This window comes from Brassica napus, chromosome C2, assembly GCF_020379485.1.
Source record: "Brassica napus cultivar Da-Ae chromosome C2, Da-Ae, whole genome shotgun sequence".
In the NCBI taxonomy this organism is placed as follows: domain Eukaryota; kingdom Viridiplantae; phylum Streptophyta; class Magnoliopsida; order Brassicales; family Brassicaceae; genus Brassica; species Brassica napus.
The window spans coordinates 45,137,590-45,158,128 of NC_063445.1; the positions used below are offsets into that span (position 1 = coordinate 45,137,590).

The 20,539-nt window shown below is 34.0% G+C and overlaps 5 protein-coding genes across 5 annotated transcripts; 4 read left to right on the forward strand and 1 right to left on the reverse strand.

Annotated features, from left to right (window-relative positions):
* Window positions 1-2,304: 2,304 nt before the first annotated feature.
* Window positions 2,305-5,120, forward strand: LOC106436408 (pectinesterase inhibitor 12-like). The gene has a single exon (XM_048747904.1). The coding sequence runs from the start codon at window positions 3,590-3,592 to the stop codon at window positions 4,115-4,117; it is 528 nt and encodes a 175-aa protein (XP_048603861.1). The 5' UTR covers window positions 2,305-3,589; the 3' UTR covers window positions 4,118-5,120.
* A 220-nt stretch (window positions 5,121-5,340) lies between these two features.
* LOC106436410 (putative 57 kDa heat shock protein) lies at window positions 5,341-6,686 on the reverse strand. Its single transcript, XM_013877377.3, has 3 exons — window positions 6,470-6,686; window positions 5,983-6,361; window positions 5,341-5,906 (listed from the first exon to the last, which is right to left on the reverse strand). Exons 2-3 carry the CDS (start codon window positions 6,306-6,308, stop codon window positions 5,903-5,905), a joined length of 330 nt encoding a protein of 109 aa, XP_013732831.2. The 5' UTR covers window positions 6,309-6,361; window positions 6,470-6,686; the 3' UTR covers window positions 5,341-5,902.
* A 115-nt stretch (window positions 6,687-6,801) lies between these two features.
* On the forward strand, window positions 6,802-9,597 carry LOC106436413 (AP-2 complex subunit mu). The gene is made up of 13 exons (XM_048747903.1): window positions 6,802-7,036; window positions 7,105-7,282; window positions 7,361-7,451; window positions 7,545-7,639; window positions 7,762-7,851; window positions 7,938-7,986; window positions 8,067-8,205; window positions 8,286-8,402; window positions 8,480-8,570; window positions 8,661-8,803; window positions 8,893-9,007; window positions 9,100-9,144; window positions 9,321-9,597. Exons 1-13 carry the CDS (start codon window positions 6,954-6,956, stop codon window positions 9,399-9,401), a joined length of 1,317 nt encoding a protein of 438 aa, XP_048603860.1. The 5' UTR covers window positions 6,802-6,953; the 3' UTR covers window positions 9,402-9,597.
* A 7,096-nt stretch (window positions 9,598-16,693) lies between these two features.
* On the forward strand, window positions 16,694-19,242 carry LOC125581838. Its single transcript, XM_048747905.1, has 2 exons — window positions 16,694-17,475; window positions 17,585-19,242. The coding sequence occupies exons 1-2, from the start codon at window positions 17,317-17,319 to the stop codon at window positions 17,933-17,935; spliced, it is 510 nt and encodes a 169-aa protein (XP_048603862.1). The 5' UTR covers window positions 16,694-17,316; the 3' UTR covers window positions 17,936-19,242.
* Window positions 18,187-19,570, forward strand: LOC125582437. Its single transcript, XM_048749142.1, has 7 exons — window positions 18,187-18,241; window positions 18,316-18,337; window positions 18,530-18,665; window positions 18,761-18,816; window positions 19,040-19,151; window positions 19,227-19,403; window positions 19,484-19,570. The coding sequence occupies exons 1-7, from the start codon at window positions 18,187-18,189 to the stop codon at window positions 19,568-19,570; spliced, it is 645 nt and encodes a 214-aa protein (XP_048605099.1).
* Window positions 19,571-20,539: the final 969 nt, after the last annotated feature.

Here is a 20,539-nt window from a genome sequence, read left to right on the forward strand (position 1 = left end):
TTAAGTATTTTTTGAGTTTTTAGTATTTTTTTAACTATTTAAGATATTTACATTTAACTATTTGTAAATATTTTCAAGCATTTATGTGAACTTAAAAGTATCATATATATTCTGGATGTTTTTATACATATTAAATCTAAAAATAATTAATATATATAAGTATATAAATCTATTTTGGATACCCAAAATATTTCGGTTCGGATCGGATTAGGTTCCAGTTCTTCAAATACCAAAATTTTGAATAATTCGGATATTTAATCAATTATGGTTCAGATTTAGTACTACTTATTCGGATTGTGATCGGTTTGATTCTTCGAATTCGAGTTTTTTGCTCAACTCTAAATAGTGACATAAAAAGAAAATAGCATTATATTTTTTTTAAAAATACACCCGCACGAGCGTGCGGGTCAAAATCTAGTTCTACATTATAATAGGGCAGTTGCATCACTCCTGATACGACACGTCAGCGATATGTGAGTCTTACTTTTAAAATATGTGAAAAAATGGTCAAGTCTGTGACTCGAACCCGAGTTATTAAGATCTAAACAACAACATTTATAACATTGAGCTAAAGAATTCTTTGTACATTGATGACTGAAACAAATATATATTTATGAAGGTCGGAAACCTTTGCTTTTTCGATTTTCTCTGTGGAACCCACACTTATTTATTTTATCTAATGATTTAATAAATACTTTATAACTCACGTTTTGAAATGAGATTCGTTAAAAAAAAATCCCAATAAACCTCTTTGGTCTGTAAGCGTTCTCTTCAATGAAAGTTTAGGGCTTTCAATTTTTAATCATCGGTTCATGACTCATCTAAGAAACACAGATTGGCTCTTTGAGTTTCATGAATCAGTTTTTTTTCTTTAGTCTCTACATCCCCCCATCTTTAATAAATTCATCATCGGTTCTTTTATTTTGCCTGATAAATCATGATTGTGTGATTTTAATTTTCTTTGGTCATCCTTAGCTTGCCTTTGATCTAACCAAGAAGAAGAAGAAGACATTTGTCGTTCAGGATGTCATCAAGGACTCAACTGAGTCACACGGGAGACATACTATCCGTTGCCTGATTGTTCAAGAAGAGTTTATGTGATGTGAAACATATTTGTTTCTTTTCATCAGTTGTTTTGTTTAACTTTTTTTCCTGCAAATAATAATGGCTTTGACAGTTCATTCACGGAGCCAAGAAGTAAAAGAAGAAGAAGCCAGTGAGTGTTTGACATTTTCTGTCTTCCTGACTTTTTTTTCCATTCATTAAACTTGGATTTTGAAGATTATGTGCCTCACATTCTTTTTATTTTGATGGTTGTTAGGTTGAATGATGATCATTGAATACAGAAAATGTCGATGCTCCTGAAGATTTAGAGGGTACTTTATATTTCTTTCTCTGATAATTCTAGCGACATAAATTTGAACCTTACAGAGGGTATATTGCAGAGCATCCTAATGATGAGGAAGAGGTGGAGGGAATTGATCTGCACCAGGAACGTTACCCGTGGGAGGAAAGTGACATGGATTACTTATACGACGAGGTAAACATATCATTAGATGGTTTGCGGTCCATCTTTGAGAGCCGTCGATTGTAAGTGTCTATCGTTTTGAAGTTGTACGACACTAAGATGTAAAGAATTACTAATCACGATTACCTTACTAGCAGAGTTCTTTTGCACAACTATTGTCAATCGAATTAACACTGGAAATTGATGGTGCTATATTTCATGTTCCTAATGCTAACGCAAGCTCCAATGTTGATTCTCAGCTTTAACATGCCAAAATCACAATGCAGTGGGTGTTGTAAGGTAATTCAGTAGGCACAAATGTTCAGTTGAAAAAAATTATAAACTGTATTTATGCATCAAACTTATCATCCGTAACATAATAATATGCTTTTTCTGTGCTAGGAACCGTTTGTAAATAAATGTCTCGGATGTATATGACTGCTTAGTTTGTTGCTTTTGACAGTGAAATCACTAAGCTTGCAATGTGCCAGGACAGCAAAAGCATCTCAGCTGATGGTTAGCTTTACAATTTCGTTGGTTTCTTTTTCCTATTATGTTAGATGGATTATTTTAGCTAACAAATATCGCAACAGAGCGCTGGCAATAACTCTAATAGATTTATATATACATTTAGAATTGGAAGTTTGGTGAGAACAGGAACAAGTACTTCTGTCACACTATTGGATAGTTATACGCCATTTCAAGAGAATTGATTTCTTATATTTCCCATAATCAGTAAGATTTTAACTGTTTTGTCTACTTTGCATTCATACCTCATTCTCCATCTAACTTCTCGGTGCTACTATATAATGATCAAGTCACTTTCTGCACAAATAAGCAAGTGGAGATGTTACGTTGGGTGCTTGGTTTATTGGGCTTGGCTATACAAAGTCTGTTATGACTCTAAAACTTTTACCTCATTTAACATTGATTCTGTTTCTTGGGAGAATTACATATTGTGAATGAAAGGCACAAGCAGGGAACATATGTGTAGCTGCGTTCGACTCGACATGTAGCAGTATCTGCAGATCCGCTGATCCCATTGTGGAGGTTAACATGCAATGTGTTGACCTGGAAATCATTATTTGGAAGCTACATTTCGAGGCATTTCCTCAACATATAAATAGACCATAGACAGAGTTTGATATTTATAATACTCAGTGATCATAGAGTATGCAAAAAACAGTCCTTTTGCATATTCTATATGGAACCAAGAGATATGTCCTTTGTTTGATGATTGTATTATGATAGATACTAACATAGGAGATGACTAGAGAAAGAGAAATGAGTATGAAACTCTTATATGAGTAGCTTTTGTAAACACATTTGGGTTTATTAACAGTTGTGACAAACAATTATGTTTATAGTAAAGGAAACCCGCCGCAGCGTCAATAACAAATGCACCTGTTTTTTTGTTGTTTAGGATTAAAATAGCTTATGAGTTTTCTAAATTAATATAATTGATTTGACTAAAGCTATCTTGGATGAAAAAAAGAAGGATTGCAAGTTTAATAACTTCTACTTTATACTTTAATTTCAACTAAATTATAATCAGTCTTTTATTCATATCATCTTAGTTATAATCGTAAGAATTTATTAGAATAAATAAACAGTTTCAACAATATTTAATATGTGATTTAATAAACAAAAGAACATGTAGGATTTTTAGGATTTAAAGAGTTTGGAGACAATAATTAATGAATATGAAAAGAATACGAAGCAGATGATGAAAAATGATTCGAACAAATTAGTGGCAACACAGAGCTAACCGAGATAAAAATATCAATCAATAAAGAATGAAAGAAGAATGAGCAGGGTTAAGTTATTACACAAGCCAAAACTAAGACAAATCAAACGACAAAACGTGAAAACAAATGTAAACAAGACAAGAGGAGATGGTGAAGATAAAATGCATTGAAAAACTGAATGCTAGATTAGTAAGCAAGAGACAAAAAAAGATTAAAATGCAAAAACCATGCGCCTTGGCGCGGGTAACGATGCCTAGTATATATAACAGCCTCGTGAATCACAAAGTTAATATCATATTCATCTCTTCTTATCTCTCACAAAGAAAACAAAAGCATGAAGTTCTTCGTTTCAGTTGTAATGTTCTTTCTCCTCTTAAACTGTTTCACAGCCGCGCAAACCTTGATTCGAGATTCTTGCAAAACAGCTGCAGCAAAAGACCCTAATCTCAAATATGATCTTTGCGTCCAATCATTTGAACAAGATCCGCAAAGCAAAAGTGCAACTAGTCTATCAGGATTGGTCTTAGCGTCAACGAATAACGCTGCGTCCAAAACAATTAACGTGAAAGGGATAGTTGAGACTATTCTCAAGAGCAAAAAATATGCACCGGGTACTGAATCCACGATACGCACTTGCGTAAAGCTTTATGACGATGCTAATGATTCTTTAAAAGAAGCTTTGACGAACGTTAAATCCGGTGATTACAGAAGTGCTAATGTGCATCTGAGTGCTGCTTTGGATGAACCGGGCACTTGTGAAGATGGTTTCAAAGAGAAGCACGTGAAATCTCCCGTTACAAACGAGAACAATGTTTTGTTTCAGAAGATTTTGATTCCTTTAGCTTTTACAAATATGTTTTGATGAAATTACCATAAGTTTTTTTGTATTATGTAATATGGATTTTTCGTTTACCTAATAATAAATTTAAGAGCAAAGGAACATTTTTTCATTGGAAATTTTTGCTACTATTTGAATTTTTTATTTTTTAAAAAGTAAAAATAATATCTGCAAAAAAAAAATTTTAATACTCCACTGTCTTAGCGGAAAAAATCAACACAGTATGTTATTATAATTATATAGCTATGATTTAGGAATAGTAAACGTTATTTTATTGAAATGCTTAAATTATGCTATTGTTATGATTAAGAGGTCAGTAATCATCAATGCATAGCATATATACTATATGAATACGCATGATGATGTGATCATCACCATTTTGTTTTTATGTTCCACTCTCTCGGCAAATGGAAACATTTATGATTCTACTTTTTGTAAGTTACACAAGGTAAACTATATTGTTGCACATCCGAACTTCTCTGTGTTCTACTTTCACTTAAGATCAAATGATAGTAGTATATGTCCCGGGCTTCTTTACCAACATATCTCAATCCAGTATTCATCAATGAAAGCTGAGAGGCTGATACCATCTTTCATAACATGTTGAATCTATCAAAATTGTTCACTTTGGGACATTTTCTGATTGTACCGTATGGACTTGCTCTGCCTTTAGGGAGTAATGATGTTGAACTACAGGAGATTGACACTGAGCATAGGACTCTGTCAAGTTGGACGTGACCTGAGGAATATAGTGGTTTGAGTTTTCATAATCTGGACTAGACAAGACTAATAGCTGAGCCCTCAAGAACACTTCTCATGAGGTTCCTCAGTTGTTATTTTATCTGTGTATTTTTTTAATAAATTCATCTTCCTATCTTCATGGATTACTTCTGTCATGTTTTGTTTCTAACCGGAACTTATCTGCATTAGATGTTCATTCTTCCTCTGTATACCTCTGTTCCAATGAGCAAACTCAACAAATTCATGACTTATCCAAAGACCTTAAGGTTAACTATTATAGCCTTTGTTCAATAGTATAACTACAATAGCTTCGCACACATTTTATAGGTTTGAATACCAATCCCATTTAGTTTTAAGTGTGTAATTGGACATTTATTCTGAAAGTCTTTTACATGCGATTTCCAGGGAGGAATATGAGTGTGTTAGGCTTATGGTTAACTATATAATGAGTTGAAGAATAGTGTGAACTTCTTCTCATTTTGAACTATGTCAAGTGGAGTGATACGTGGACACCAAGTAAGTCATTCGATAACAAACACCAAAACAAAGACACAGTCACACATAATTGTCCAAACTTAAAACACAAAAGACTTATTAGTAGCCAACTAAAAGTTCTCCCAAAATAAAACAAGACAACACATGTGAAATGAAGTAGAGAGATGAAACCGTGTGAACTACTACTCCCTGTTGGTGTTACTGCTACCAGGAGGTGTGATACGGACCGTGAGAACACCAAACTCAGCATCCCAAGCGATGTCGTGGCTCAAAAGGGGAACTCCAGGAGCACAAACGCTAGAACGGGTGATGGCTCCCATGAAGATACGGCAACTATCATCGTGCTCATAGACCTCCTTGTTCTCACCATAGAACTTGACTTCATTCTCATTAGGATGCACCAATATATCATCACTACAAACACCTGGCAAGTCGAATGAAACGCAAAAACCTCCTCCATCACCTCTTCGTCTCCTACTGGTTCAAAGCTTACAACCTTTCACCACAAATGGATTGGGCTCAGCCGCTTTAAACATCTTAAACAAAGGTTCATATGTATTGTAACTTCCAGATTTACCTATAAACAAACTATATAAGCATTTAATGGATAATGCAAAAAAAAAGGTGTGATCTTTATTTGAGTGGCTTCGAACCTGTGTTGGGTAGGGAGAAAGTGCGTACACTTGTTGTCATGGTCTTTGATTTTGACCCTTGACACAATCATCCTCAACACTCCATCTTTCATCTTCGCATCCACCCCGGTTATCTCGCAGCAGTCACACCCTAAACCGGCTGTCCCGGAGTACTCGCGAACGTCGTCGTCAACCTTATCGCCGTCGCCGCCGAGAGTTTCTTCACCGGAGAAAAATACAACCTTTTGTCTCACGGAGTCGACTCTGTGGCGGACACCGTCGTCGGGAACACCGGGCAAGTCGGCACGGACGTAAAGGTTGTCGTTTTCGAGGATCTTGATCTCCATGAAACCCTTTGGACCGTATCTCTGGTACAGGTTGTTGGTAGCGTGTATCCTCCCTGTGTTGGGTTATAACATAAACAGAAAACTCATAAAGGAGAAACCTTTATTGTGTTTTGCACCAAAGTAAAGTAAGGGAGAGTAATGGAAGAGAAAGATAGAGAGACCTGGGATGAATGGAACACTCTCGACATGTCAAGTAATCTTGCCTCAGCCATCTCCTCCTCTCTCTCTCTCGTTCGTCTGGGTCTTGGCTTGCGCTTATGTCGCTTACCTTTGTGTAAATGTTTTTTCAACCGAGTAAAAAAAGAAGCTCTTTATCTATGGTAAAACACTCATGAGCTGTCATTTTTTTCTACTCTCCCTCTCTCTCTCTCTCTCTTTAGTTTCACATAACGACAAAGAGGGGAGGTGATAAATCGAACCAATGTCACTAAAACAATCAAAGATGTAACGGAACAGAATCGAATTAAAATAGGCCCATTTATAAATTACCGGCCCATTATAATAGTCGAACACTTCCGTATTCTCACCTGTTCGTCGTCCTCATTTCTGATTCCTTCCGTAAGCGAGATCTCGTCGAATTCATCTCAAATCTCCGGAGACCAGCTCTTCTCTTCGATCCGTGCAAAAGAATCACTCGGATCGAAGATGCCGGTGGCAGCTTCGGCCATCTACTTTCTGAATCTCCGTGGCGATGTACTCATCAATCGCACTTACCGAGACGACGTCGGGTAAGCGAGCTTCTCTTTTGGAATTCTGATGGATTCGAGCTGTTCTCTGAATCTGATTTGATCATTAGAGGAAACATGGTGGATGCATTTAGAACGCATATAATGCAAACCAAGGAGCTAGGGAACTGTCCTGTGCGTCAGATTGGTGGCTGCTCCTTCGTCTACATGCGAATCAGCAATGTCTACATTGTGATTGTTGTCAGTAGCAACGCTAATGTAGCTTGTGGATTCAAATTCGTTGTTGAGGTAACACTTTGATTCTAGTCCAAGCTGAAGAGGTTAAAAGATTGATTTTTTTTTTTTTACAAATCTGACTGCTTTTAGGCTGTTGCTTTGTTCAAATCGTACTTTGGTGGAGCTTTTGATGAAGACGCTATTAGGAATAACTTTGTTCTCATTTATGAGTTGTTGGACGGTAAGTAAGCATGATAGTGTGCTTTCTTTAACTAGTAACTACTGTTATGTTTCGAGGAAATTTAATCATAACCATTTTGTATGGAATTTGCAGAGATTATGGATTTTGGCTATCCACAGAATCTCTCTCCTGAAATTTTGAAGCTTTATATTACTCAGGAAGGTGTACGCTCACCATTTTCATCCAAGGTAAAGGCATATCTATGCATATGTGCTTGCCAGTGAAGCAGTATTTTCTGCAGACCGAGATTATGTTGCTTTTTTTTTTTTACTTCATAAGTTTTAAATTAGTAAGCCTCTTGTCTTTACAGCCCAAGGACAAACCTGTTCCAAATGCAACGTTACAAGTTACCGGTGCTGTTGGTTGGAGGAGAGAGGGCCTTTCTTATAAAAAGAATGAGGTAAGAATTGATTTTATTTTTTGACTCTGTATGTCAGTTGTTAGGTTCTGCGAGAGTGCTGATATTATGCATTCTCACTGATGCAGGTGTTTCTGGATATTGTGGAAAGTGTAAACCTTCTGATGTCCTCTAAAGGTAAATACTTTCATTTTTGAAGGTTTATTTCTTCCTGATTCTCTTCTGTATGACTGTTTTTTTTTTTTGGCAACTGTTAGGTAATGTTCTTCGTTGTGATGTGACGGGGAAAGTTTTAATGAAATGTTTCCTTTCGGGAATGCCTGATTTGAAGTTGGGGTTGAATGATAAGCTTGGTCTTGAGAAGGAATCTGAAATGAAATCTCGTCCAGCTAAGAGGTAAGTTTTGTTAAAGCAGTGACTCACACTAGCTACACCGATTTTTCTTTCTCCTCACCTGGCTCACTCTTGTTGTGCAGTGGTAAAACCATTGAGCTTGATGATGTCACATTTCACCAGTGTGTGAACCTGACTAGATTCAACTCCGAGAAGACCGTTAGCTTTGTACCCCCGGATGGTGAATTTGAACTGATGAAGTAAGAAGTACTGGAATTTTCACTATTGCCTATTGTTCGAATGTCAAACAAAGTGTATTGACTTGATGATATCTCAGGTATCGAATAACAGAGGGTGTGAATCTGCCTTTCCGCGTATTACCAACAATCAAAGAACTTGGTCGTACACGCATGGAAGTAAATGTCAAGGTAAGTAGCTTTACTTCAAAAACATCAAGTAGACAAACCCAGCTTGATATTTGCTTTCTTACAATCTTCTCTCGTGTTTTGTATTTTCAGGTCAAAAGTGTGTTTGGCGCTAAAATGTTTGCCCTCGGAGTCGTAGTTAAAATTCCAGTGCCAAAACAAACAGCAAAGACTAACTTCCAAGTGACAACTGGTCGCGCTAAGTACAATCCATCAATCGATTGCTTGGTTTGGAAGTCAGTTTTCTATACTCTCTTAAGAACAATCCCTTAACTCGATTGGTTGGTGTTTTATCAATAGTTTGCCTTCTCTCTTCACTATTCAGGATAAGAAAATTTCCAGGACAAACTGAGTCCACACTAAGTGCGGAGATTGAGTTGATCTCAACGATGGGAGAAAAGAAATCTTGGACAAGGCCACCAATCCAGATGGAGTTTCAGGTCAATCTTCTTCTCTTGTTGGCACTGTTAAATAGAACCAGATTGCTTAATATGATTGTCAGTTAACCGTCTCAGCTTCGTTTTAATTTCAGGTGCCAATGTTCACAGCATCTGGTTTGCGAGTTCGTTTCCTCAAGGTACGTTTTAATTTCTATGCCTTTTGAAGACCAAGAATGTGATGCCTAAGTATATGAATCATTATGATCTTTATGTTATTTGTATTTGCTTCTGGTCTAAAAATGATCACTACAATGGTTAGCTCGTAAACTTCACTCTTTCCGTGGATTTGACCAGTAACTGGATTGCTTTGTAGGTGTGGGAGAAGAGCGGTTACAACACGGTTGAGTGGGTTAGATACATAACCAAAGCGGGATCGTATGAGATCAGATGCTGAACTTAAGATCACAGTTCAGGTTCAATGACATCAGTCTTAAGGCTCATGGCTTCTAGCTTTTGTTCCTTATGCAGAACAAGAAACAAAAAGTTGAATATATTTTATATTTCGTTTGTTTGTTTTTTTTTTTTCGTTAAGAGATATTCTTGTGTTAATATGATTTCTTATGTCTTGGTATTGGATTTGTTTTCATTTATTTGTTTGTGGGTTATCTTCGAGTTATAGTTTTGATTAATTTGGTGTCATCGAACGCTAGTCTTTGCGAAACAGTTGGATTTTTATTTTTATCATTATTTTAGACGACGATAGATGGTCGTTTTACGTACTTTTAACCATATAAGAGTATATTTAATTATCATAAAAATTGTTAACCAATTTTCAAACATACTAAGTAGTATATCAAACTTGTATAAAATGTCCTTCGCGTTTTTCTTATGTACAGTTTTATATAAATTTTTAATTCGTAATATAAAGGCTGACCGGTTTCTTTCTCAACACGCAGTGCGAGTAAAAAGATAAGGTACTTTAGAGTACCTCAAATCTTAAAGAAGGCTTCTTGTTCATCATCATCATCATCAACTGCTGTCGGCTCTCATCGAACTCTGGCCTCGTGAATCGTGATAACACTCACAAGAAGCTCAGACCACGAGACTATAGAGACGACCGCAGCACTATAACTATTATCAAATTTATAGTCTCGTAGCTGTTGTGGACATTTGTTTTGATTTACACATTTATTTGTGTTACAACTTATAATCATTTTTAAAAATAGGTAACGATTGATACTAATTATTAAATTAGGTAATTCAAATCTCTGACAAGAGCCATTTTCTATTCGAATAAATAATTAATGTCATTTTTCTATAGCTATTATGTTTACAACATAATGGATTTCGCTACTTATGCATTTACTTTTAGTTTCGATTATTTATTCAGAAATTCTAAATTAATGTTATAAATAAAAAAGAGAAGAGAGGAATTGGTGTGTCTTATTCCATGAATAATGAACTCCTTATATAGTGATACAATATGAGGGTTTAGCTTGGAGACCAAGTACATGTAAATCTTGGTAAGCAAGACTTTCTATAATCGACATCACAATATTCCTAACACTTCCCCTTGATGTCCATTATACCAAAGTACTTTCAAAACGCCGTAGATGTTGCCTCGTTAAAAACCTCACCAGAAAAACCCAATGGAAAAAATCAGGGTTAAGAGAAAAAGAATGCAACGCGTAATGACTTCCCCTCATGTGCACATATGTCTAGATCTTCGAAACGACGTAGTCCGATTAGATGAACTAACTTCTTGAAAGTAGCAGTGGTTAGCGCCTTGGTGAATAAGTCAACAGAATGTCACTTGAACGAACTTGTAGGATACGTACATTGCCATTCTTCTGTAGTGCATGAGTCTTGATATGACTCATGTTGAGTTTTGCTAAGACTCATGTTGATTTTTGCTAAGACTCATGATCTCAAAGGATACATGATGATGATAGACTTTCAGTTTTGAAATGATAACATTCTCTTTGAGTGTCTATCATTTGTGTGTTCTATGTTGCCTCGTTAAAACCTTGTCATGGAAAAATCCAGTAAGATAAAAAACCATAATAAGGAAAAAGAGTACAACCACACATATTTTCATACTTTTTCCCGTGGAAGCAATATCTTCAGGATATGCATTCTAATCAAATAAATCTCTTTTGAAATTGAGATCATAATAAACTCTTTCCATTAGAGTATTCAATATCTATGGACTTCTGATCCTCAATTCTCATTTGATATAGATAATAATTTCTTAGTCTATTTGGGCTTCAAGCCAAATTTCTTACATATATTCTTCTAGACATTCGCTTCGTACATAAGAGTTATTCATTCATAACTATAAAGGTTACTATTATGACTTTCTTTCTTGTCATATGAAATTATATCTTTCAGTTATGAAAGAGATTAGTAACTTTCTCAAATAACACTCTTAAGTATGGTACTTCAGGACCAAACATATATGAACATCTTAAATGAAATCCTTTAAGGATCTTTATGATAACATCTCAGTTTTAGATCTCCAGTTTAGAATACATAAAGACAATATGGTATTGTCAATAGTTTTCTTCCAAAATACAATTTTTCTATAACTCTTCAGGAGTTTTGATTATATTCAAATCAATAATTCTATTGATCTATAAGCTCTAAATAAATACAAATATGTATTGATTAACTTCAAATATTTCATATATCTCATAAAACATATTTCGATCGAATAGCTAGAGTTCCCGGGAACATGATTTTGATATCAACAATCCTTTAGGGATTATCAGTTTCCAGTGGGTTGTATAATTCAAGTTCTTCTTTTATTGCCAGACTAATAAGGAACATGAAAGTAGTTGCATCTTCTACATGAGACTATGTCTCTTCACAATCAATTCCATATTGATCTTTATTTGGTGCAACGACTCAATTCTATCCCACTTGTTTTACACCTTCTAGTGTATGGACTACTGGTCCAAATACCTCTCTCTTTTAGAAGAGTTTTTATCTATGTCTATTGCTTCTTTTTGATTTGGCCAATCATCTCTTTGCGTACACTTTTCAATAGAATTTATTTCATGTTCCTATTTCTCATTCATCATATCAAATGCTACTTTATAGGCATAAATATCATCGACGTCGATTGCTTATCGGTTCCATTTTGTTTCATACATGACATAACTTATTGAGATCTCTTCATTGTTTCAGGTACCTGCATTTCTTTCAGTCATGTTTAATGTCTCTTCTAGAGATCATTCAAAACTATATTGCCTCGTTTTGACCATTATCAATATACGCTCCTTTTCATTTACGAGAATTTTTATCGTTGGAACCAATATATCTACCACATTGCAGGCGTGACTAGCAGTTTGATATTGTTCTTGTAGAACATTTATTCTTACTGGAGCATTTACAGCTGGTATATGTGACTTGATCACTCTATCTATATGGGTCAGAAAATGTGTCTATCAACTACTTTACTAAGCTCTACAACTGAATTATCTTTTGGACTTCTATTTCACATTCTTTTTAGTCTGAGGATCATTGATAATTAATTTCAACTTATTTTATTTTCCAGCTGTTTATTTTTCTCCCCTTTATGTTGGAAATACTAATTCACTTTTAGCATTCATATCGAGCCTTACTTATATCCTTCAGGGATGGCTCTAGATTCTTAAGTATCAATGAAGATTTATATCCAACATATAATTTCAACCTCATTTGAAAATCCATCTTAATTAAAGCTCTATGGTGGAGCAATTGGAATGTATATCACACATCCAACATTCTTCGATGGAAAATGGTTGGTTTCTGACCCGATACCAATGACGGGGAGAACCAGTGATTACTTGTTGGCTTGATGCGAATTAGTGTTGCTCAAAATGTTTAACACTTATCCCAGTGATTTTTTCTATAGTCGTCAAAGACTTTAAGAAGTGGATTCACCAATATTATAAAGATGCATAGTGGGTGATCAGTCCACTACCATCTCCTTTATTCATGCCAATAACTTCATTTGGCTGGTGAAAACCGTATTACCATTTTATCTTATGAGCAAGCAACATATGTGAAATCATTCGCAAGAATCTTGTTGTTCTTCAATGAATATTCACCTAAATCTTTATGTATCTTTTCACATCATTACTGAACCAAAATGGTCTAACTGGTTCATGCCAAATATTTTATAAACTTCTGGTTTATTATATATTTATTTCCATTACACTAATCTTTGTATAGTACAATATATAAGAGGATCCAAGCACTTTCACAACTATACTTTTATTGTCTAGAAATATTTCTGATTTGAAATGAATTTAACATTTCTTTCGCTTAGTGTCTCAACATAAGTGTCTCAAAATCCCACATATTTACTTTGAGAATGATTCATCAATTTTAGTTTTAGTGCAAACATAATCTTCTGGATATTAAACTTATCATAAAATGTGAGATTTTTTAACTCTTCCCCTCGAGATGATATTACTATAGGTTTATCAATCTCGAATGAATCTCATTTTTGAATCAATAACATACTCTACATGGGTCATGTATTCTTTCTTAAATCCTTTTAACTTTTGAGACTTATAAGAGTACGATGCAATAAGGATTTTAAATTGCATTCTTATGTGCAATAATATTATGTACTCTTCTGGAGCATTATATATATATATTCTCTTCTTGAACATTCTATAAGGTTTTATTACCTTGTATTGTACTCACAATAATTTTGTTTCATCTTTGGATGATTGAATCATATCTCTTCTTTATTATCATCTTTATTTTCTCAACTTCAAGTGAGAGAATGAGTTCTAAATAGAAACTCTTGGGTCTTTCTTTATTACTATCTTTATTTTTCAACTTCCAGTGAGAGAATGAGTTCTAAATAGAAACTCTTGGGTATTTCTTTATTACCATCTTTAATTCTCAACTTCAAGTGGGAGTATGAGTTCTAAAAAGAAACTCTTTAGATCTTGACTTTGACCATAACCATATATATATATATCCACATTCACGTCTACAACAACTTTTATTTTCACTTTCTTTACCAATATTATTTGTGTGGGGTTTTTTTTTTCAACCAAGTGTCTGCTGGACAACTTTTCACTATATATGCATCATTAAAATTTTCTTCGAGAAAAATTATTTTTAAACTTAACATCCAACATAGTTGGTTACAGACTTCAAGTCTTATAATCTTTACAAGCAAAATACATAATGAGCTTTAGGTAATCACTTCAGGTGATAATACATTTCTTTAGATTATTCTTCAAGACTTATGGATCTTTTAAGGTCAAGCTTTAAATTTAAAACCCTCATATATATAATGGTACTAAAACATAATGATAAAATTAATTCAAACTATATAAAGATATGTATTATAATATGACCTTGTTATTAGAAGAAATATATAAGATTTCTGTAGTAATTATTATATGGACTAGATCTTTATTTTCATGCTATTTAACAAGGTTCTTACCCAATCAATCAATTTACTAGAAAAATCTTATATCACATGTATGAATTTTCATGTAAATTATTATCCTGAAAAATAAAATACTTATCTAGGTAAGAAAAATTGCAACTGAGATAAGAATTCTAATTGCTCATGTTTCTTGGTTGGATATAATCTCACATGATCTCTTCTCTTTTAATGAGAATAAATAATCCTGAAATATTCAAAATTTGCTCATATGAATATGGCCATATTTTAGTGAACATCAATAATAACATTACCAATATCACTATTAGCAATATATAAACAGTTCAAAAACGATTATATACCAAACATGTATCTCTATAGTCAAACAACTAGGTCATCTCGACAGTTTGAAATTAACGAATAATACATCATATAACAATTAGATCTTGTACTCACATCTGACTCGAATAACCATAATTTAAACTAATGATTTCTCACGGCTATCAATCATATATATAATATGGTATAATATATTTTAATATAATCTGCAAATCATGGTAAATAAATCAGATCGCTAATACTACTTGCATATTACACAATCGCAAAATCAGTAATACAGTCAAACCAATGTAAAACCAACCAAACAAACCAACAAACGTCATCTATTAACAGACGGACAACCATTAATCATGTTCATATATTATCTTGTATAGTATAGTTGATTGTTTTCTATATAAACCAATTGGTGATGTAATCACCTATCGTTCTAGTAATCATTTTTTTTATTTTACCAAATAATGAGACTAACCATTACGGTGTAAACTGATCTACAAAAAGACAAACATGACAATGACACTTTGCTATCAGTGGTGAACCAAACAAACGAACGATTTTTCTTTAACCAAAATTAAAGCTATAAAACAGTAATAGATAAATATACTGAACAAAAGGATCAAATCAACCAGAATAATTGATATCATGACAACACATCAAAAATCCTCAAATCACTTGTTAATTGATTGCATAACAAACGATTTTATAAAGTAATACATCAGTCATTCAATTATAAAGCATTAAGCATGAGGTTACTTATCTCTCGATAGCATGGCTTGGTGATTGAGAATATTTTACGAAGGAAACACCATCGGCTCAACGGCTACGATAACAGGGTTGGTTTTGTTTAAGTAACTAGGGTTTTGGGTTTTGTTCAACGGCTAGGGTTTCGGGCTGATAACGTATTATAAATAAAAAAGAGAAGAGAGGAATTGGTGTGTCTTATTCCATGAATAATGAACTCCTTATATAGTGATACAATATGAGGGTTTAGCTTGGAGACCAAGTACATGTAAATTTTGGTAAGCAAGACTTTCTATAATCGACATCACAATATTCCTAACAATTAAGAGTTTTTATCTGAAACCAAAATACTAAGAAGTATCCCCCTATACATTAAAAGAGAAGTCATTTTAGTGATTTTTGCTGACGTGGCAATCACATAAATCTTCTCAGGAAAATTCTTATAATTCTATTGGTTGAATTTTTTGAATTTTTCTTTTTCTTTTTTTATTCACTCGCCTCCGCGGAGTGGAAAACGCCGTCGTATCTCATGAAGTTTCTTCTTCTTCTTTTTTTCAATCGCGTATCAATTGAAGGGGGATATGGTTTGAAACCGATGAAGACAATCTGACCAGATGAGTTTGCTTCTCGACACTCTGAAGACTCAATCAGATCCATCGCGTCAAGAAGCGACGACCAGATGAGTTTCCTTCTCTCCACCATCGATCAGATCGACGAGGTGAAGTTTGTCTATACTCTCGGAATATACATATTTTTTGGTTTCTCTGATTGGATTCGACTTTTAAGCTATGAGGCGAAGATTTTTTGGTTTCTCTGATTGGATTCGACTTTTAAGCTATGATACAAAGATTTTTTGGTTTCTCTGATTGGATTCGACATATGTTAAGCTATAAACTACGATCTGCTTATTAACATTTATAATCTTTGTATCTAATTGATTGATTAACCTTCAGAGATTGAAAGGTTGAAGAAGCTACATACATAATCGTTAAACAACTTCGTTGACCATGTATTATTAACTTCTTGAAGTTTTTCTACCTATCTGTTTCTTGCTGTTGAGGTATTGATTCTCTTAAACAATAACATGAAGCTTGAGCATCGAACTAATTGCCACGTCCAGAGAAGTATTTCGCGGACTGTCTACTGATGGAACAAGAAGAGACAACTGACATTTACAACAAACTTGGATTCGACTTCAGTCTCTGAAGAAGGACTGTAAGATTATCTTCTCCTTAATAACTCAACAAGCATTTAGACAGTCCTCTCTTGAGATTTTCAAGTTTGGTTTTCGGTTTCATTAGAACGATTTAGAGCTTCACATTACGTATTTAGTCAGTCTGTTGCATCGCTAATTGCATGACACTTTATATTCTTTGCACTGGTTATAAATAGCCAGGCGCTTGAAGATTCTGTATGTAGCTTCGGTACCGACATTTTCACTAGCTGAGTTGAAGCTGAGAATGAGGTAATATTTGGGTCCTATCTTCTTAATTAGCTTTAATTATCTTAGGAGAGCAAAAATGTCTTTAGCCTATTTAGAAAAGCCCAAATATATTGTTGATTTAGTTAAGCCCATATATATATTCGCGTGGGGGATAATAATTAGATATTTAGTTTAGACTTGTGCAAGATTGTTAACTAATATAAATATTAATAACTTTCCTTATTATTCAAACCAATTTCTTGCGCCGGTTGATATCATATTTATTACATTACTTGCACAAGTTAAAATCATAGCATATGCAAATCACTTTTTGACAATACACATTTAATATCTTTCTTTAAACGATTTCATTCTTTATTAGGGGTCATTAATATGATAAATAAATCGCCTTTATATATATAGGAGACACCCGAATGCTTAAAATACAAACATTCAGCTCTTACAAGAACAATGGCAATGGTGCGAGCATCCAAAAACATTGTTTCTTATGTTAGAGAATTAAAACCCCGTAAAGATACGTCGCGTATTGAAGTTAGGATTGTTCGCTTGTGGAGAAACTATAACAAAGAATCAGGAAACACCATTGAAATGGTTTTTGTTGATAAAGAAGTAAGTATAAATCACACAAAATGCATTTTTTTGGAAGCATCGTTTATGATTCATTTCGAGATATATACTTATTCTACGTTTATAAAACTCTTATAATTTTTGTGACCAGGGGACAAGAATTCATGCTTCAGTTGGTGAACAACTCATCAAAAAATTCGATGACAAGCTACGCGAGGGAGATGCGATTGTCGTCCAGTTGTTCAAAGTGTACGATGCTATTGGTGAATACCGTACAACGCCACATCCGTACAAAATTGGCTTCTTTCAAACAACATTTGTTGGTAAAGCTGATGATTTTCCAAGTGCAGTTCTCAAAAAGTATTTCGCGGACTTCTCTGATATTCTTGGTGGAAATCTTGATCATAGTTGTTTGGTTGGTGAGTTAGTTTCTTACACAGTTAAAGAGTCTTTCACTTTTGTTATACTTGTTCCTTATTTGACGCTTGTTTTTGTTATGTAGATGTGGTTGGCCAAATAGTTAACTTCGGGTCTCTGGAAAACAAAATAATAAAAGGAAAAGATAACATGAGGCTCTTGATTGAGTTGCGTGACCCAAAGTAAGACTAAGTTTTTAATCGTAATAATAATTTTGCTAGCTAAACATCTATAATCTGTATTTAACTTAAGTTTATATTATACAGTAATGTGAAGATGATGTGTACTCTGTGGGGTTGTTATGCTAAACAAGTATACAATTACAGTAGGAGTAACATGTCCACCATGATTATTTGTGTTATCAGATTCTCTTCTGTTAAAGAGTGGAAAGGTATATAATATTGTTTCAATTTGTGGAAAACTATTACTCGCATAACATATTAATAAGATCAAAATACTTTGTAGGTGCTTACTCCATATCTAGCGGGTATAATTCAATCCATATTTTGCTCAACCCAACACTTGAATTTATTTAGGAGTTCAAAGCAAGGTACGTCTCCTGCGTCTTACGTTCCAGACCTATTGAGGACTTCAATACATCTAGATTTTTATTTTAATTTTTGAATGTCATTTTTAACTGAAACATTTTTAAATTATGTGTGATTATTTGATTTGGCAGTCTCCCTGATGATTCACTTGCTCTTACAAAGAACGATAGTAGCCAATGGTCTGTTGGTACTGCTACATCTATTTGTGCCAGGTTTTTTGTTCTTAATGAGAGGCTAACCATAAGAGAGATCATTGATAGTACTCTGGTATATGGACTACACCCTTCACTTTTTTAATTTTTTATACATGAGTATACTCCATGTGTTATCAATGCTTTTAACATATTGTCATTGACGAATAGGTTGGCACTTTTGTCACTCTGGAGTCTATTGAAACAATTGATACTGAACGTGGCTGGCAATGTTTAAGTTGCAAATACCACAACAAAAAAGTGATGCCTACAACCAATGTTGATGACAATGATTGATGACAATGACCGGCCCTTGTTCTTCTGCAATACATGTGATAAAGAACACAGTGATGTCATTTCCAGGTATTGTGCGGGTTAGATATACACACATTTTAGTTAGGTAGTTCGTCATGGAAATATTCTGTGATGTTTATTTATTTTTGTTTTCAGGTTCAAATTAATTGCTCATGTTAAGGACGACAGCGGTGAGGCTAATTTTCTTTTGTTTGATGCTAATACTCAACAAATTGTGCGTCATTCTGCCGCTGAACTCTATGACGAGGTACTTTTAGTAATTCCTATTTACATTAATTAACACCATAAATTCTTTTATTGCGTTATCTCTATGTAATTGTAGAATGAAGATGAAGACTTCTTACCAGAAGCAGTTAGCGATCTCTTTGGTAAGAGAGTCCTTTTTGAGATTTCAGTTGATGTTGATAACATCAAAAGAAAGAGCTCTCAGTATGTTGTTCGATTGGCTACTGATGACCGTGAAATGGTTGAGGAATTTGCTGATTTGCCTCCTAAACCGGTATTACACTGCTTATAATTGCGAATAATTTGATTGTTACATTAGCATAATATTGATTCGATTAAATCTGTCTCTTGCAGGTCCTAATGTTGGAGTCCGCAGATGATATTTCCTCTGGTTCTGGTGGTTTTACAGCAACTCCTTTGTCCAAAAGAAAAAGCGAATAAGATGAAGACAGTTGCCTTGAGGATCAACACTCTGTTAACGAGAAACTCTCTCAAAAGAAACTCAAGGGCGAGTGATCTGTCCCTTTTTTAAAAAACTGTCATTTCTATTGTTATGGCTGTGTTTTTGCATCATTTTTTTTAATTTGGTCTAAGTACCTTTGTCTTTGGTTTTGTTTAAGATTTGGTCTAAGTACCTTTATTTTTTGCTTTTGTTTGGATTAAAACTTTTAAAAGTTCCAATCTAAACCAGATCCCAATTTCTTTGGTTGGCTCTGACATTTTAAGATTGTATTTATGCCAATCGGCAACGTTTAGGAATCATTACATTCGTAAAATGATTATCGAACCGATACCCCTTTGTTAGGCTTTTATTGGCATAAATACAATCTCAGCCCATTTGAAATACCGAATAACAAAAAAAATGTAACCAAAGTTTTACTAATCTTAAAATGATTATCGAACCGATCCCCCTTATTAGGCTTTTATTGGTAGTAATACAATCTCAGCCCATTTGTAATACCCAACTAAAACAAATTATGCCCAAATATTATTTAAGCCCATATATTTGTCTATTATTATTATTTTGACTTTGCAGCTGATTTTCTCCTTAATAACTAATACTATTTAGACGATTCTTTGTAATAGCAAGGATTAGACTATTATACGTAATAACTACTACTTTTTAGAATTTTTTTGATTATTTAAGCAAACATTAATCTTAAAAAGGTTATGCAATTAGATCATAGATATAAAAACAAACACGCAAACTATGGGCTCTTTGTACCGGAAGTGAAAATCGTAAATTATTTAAAACATGTTTTACATGCAACATAAATCGATTTTGGAGGGGAACTATATAAAAACACACACACAAAATATGATTATGTCGGTAAATAAAACTATTAATTGCAAAGGTAAATACAATTAACATATTTTTAATTTATGTATTTCGATAAGTAATGTGAAAAG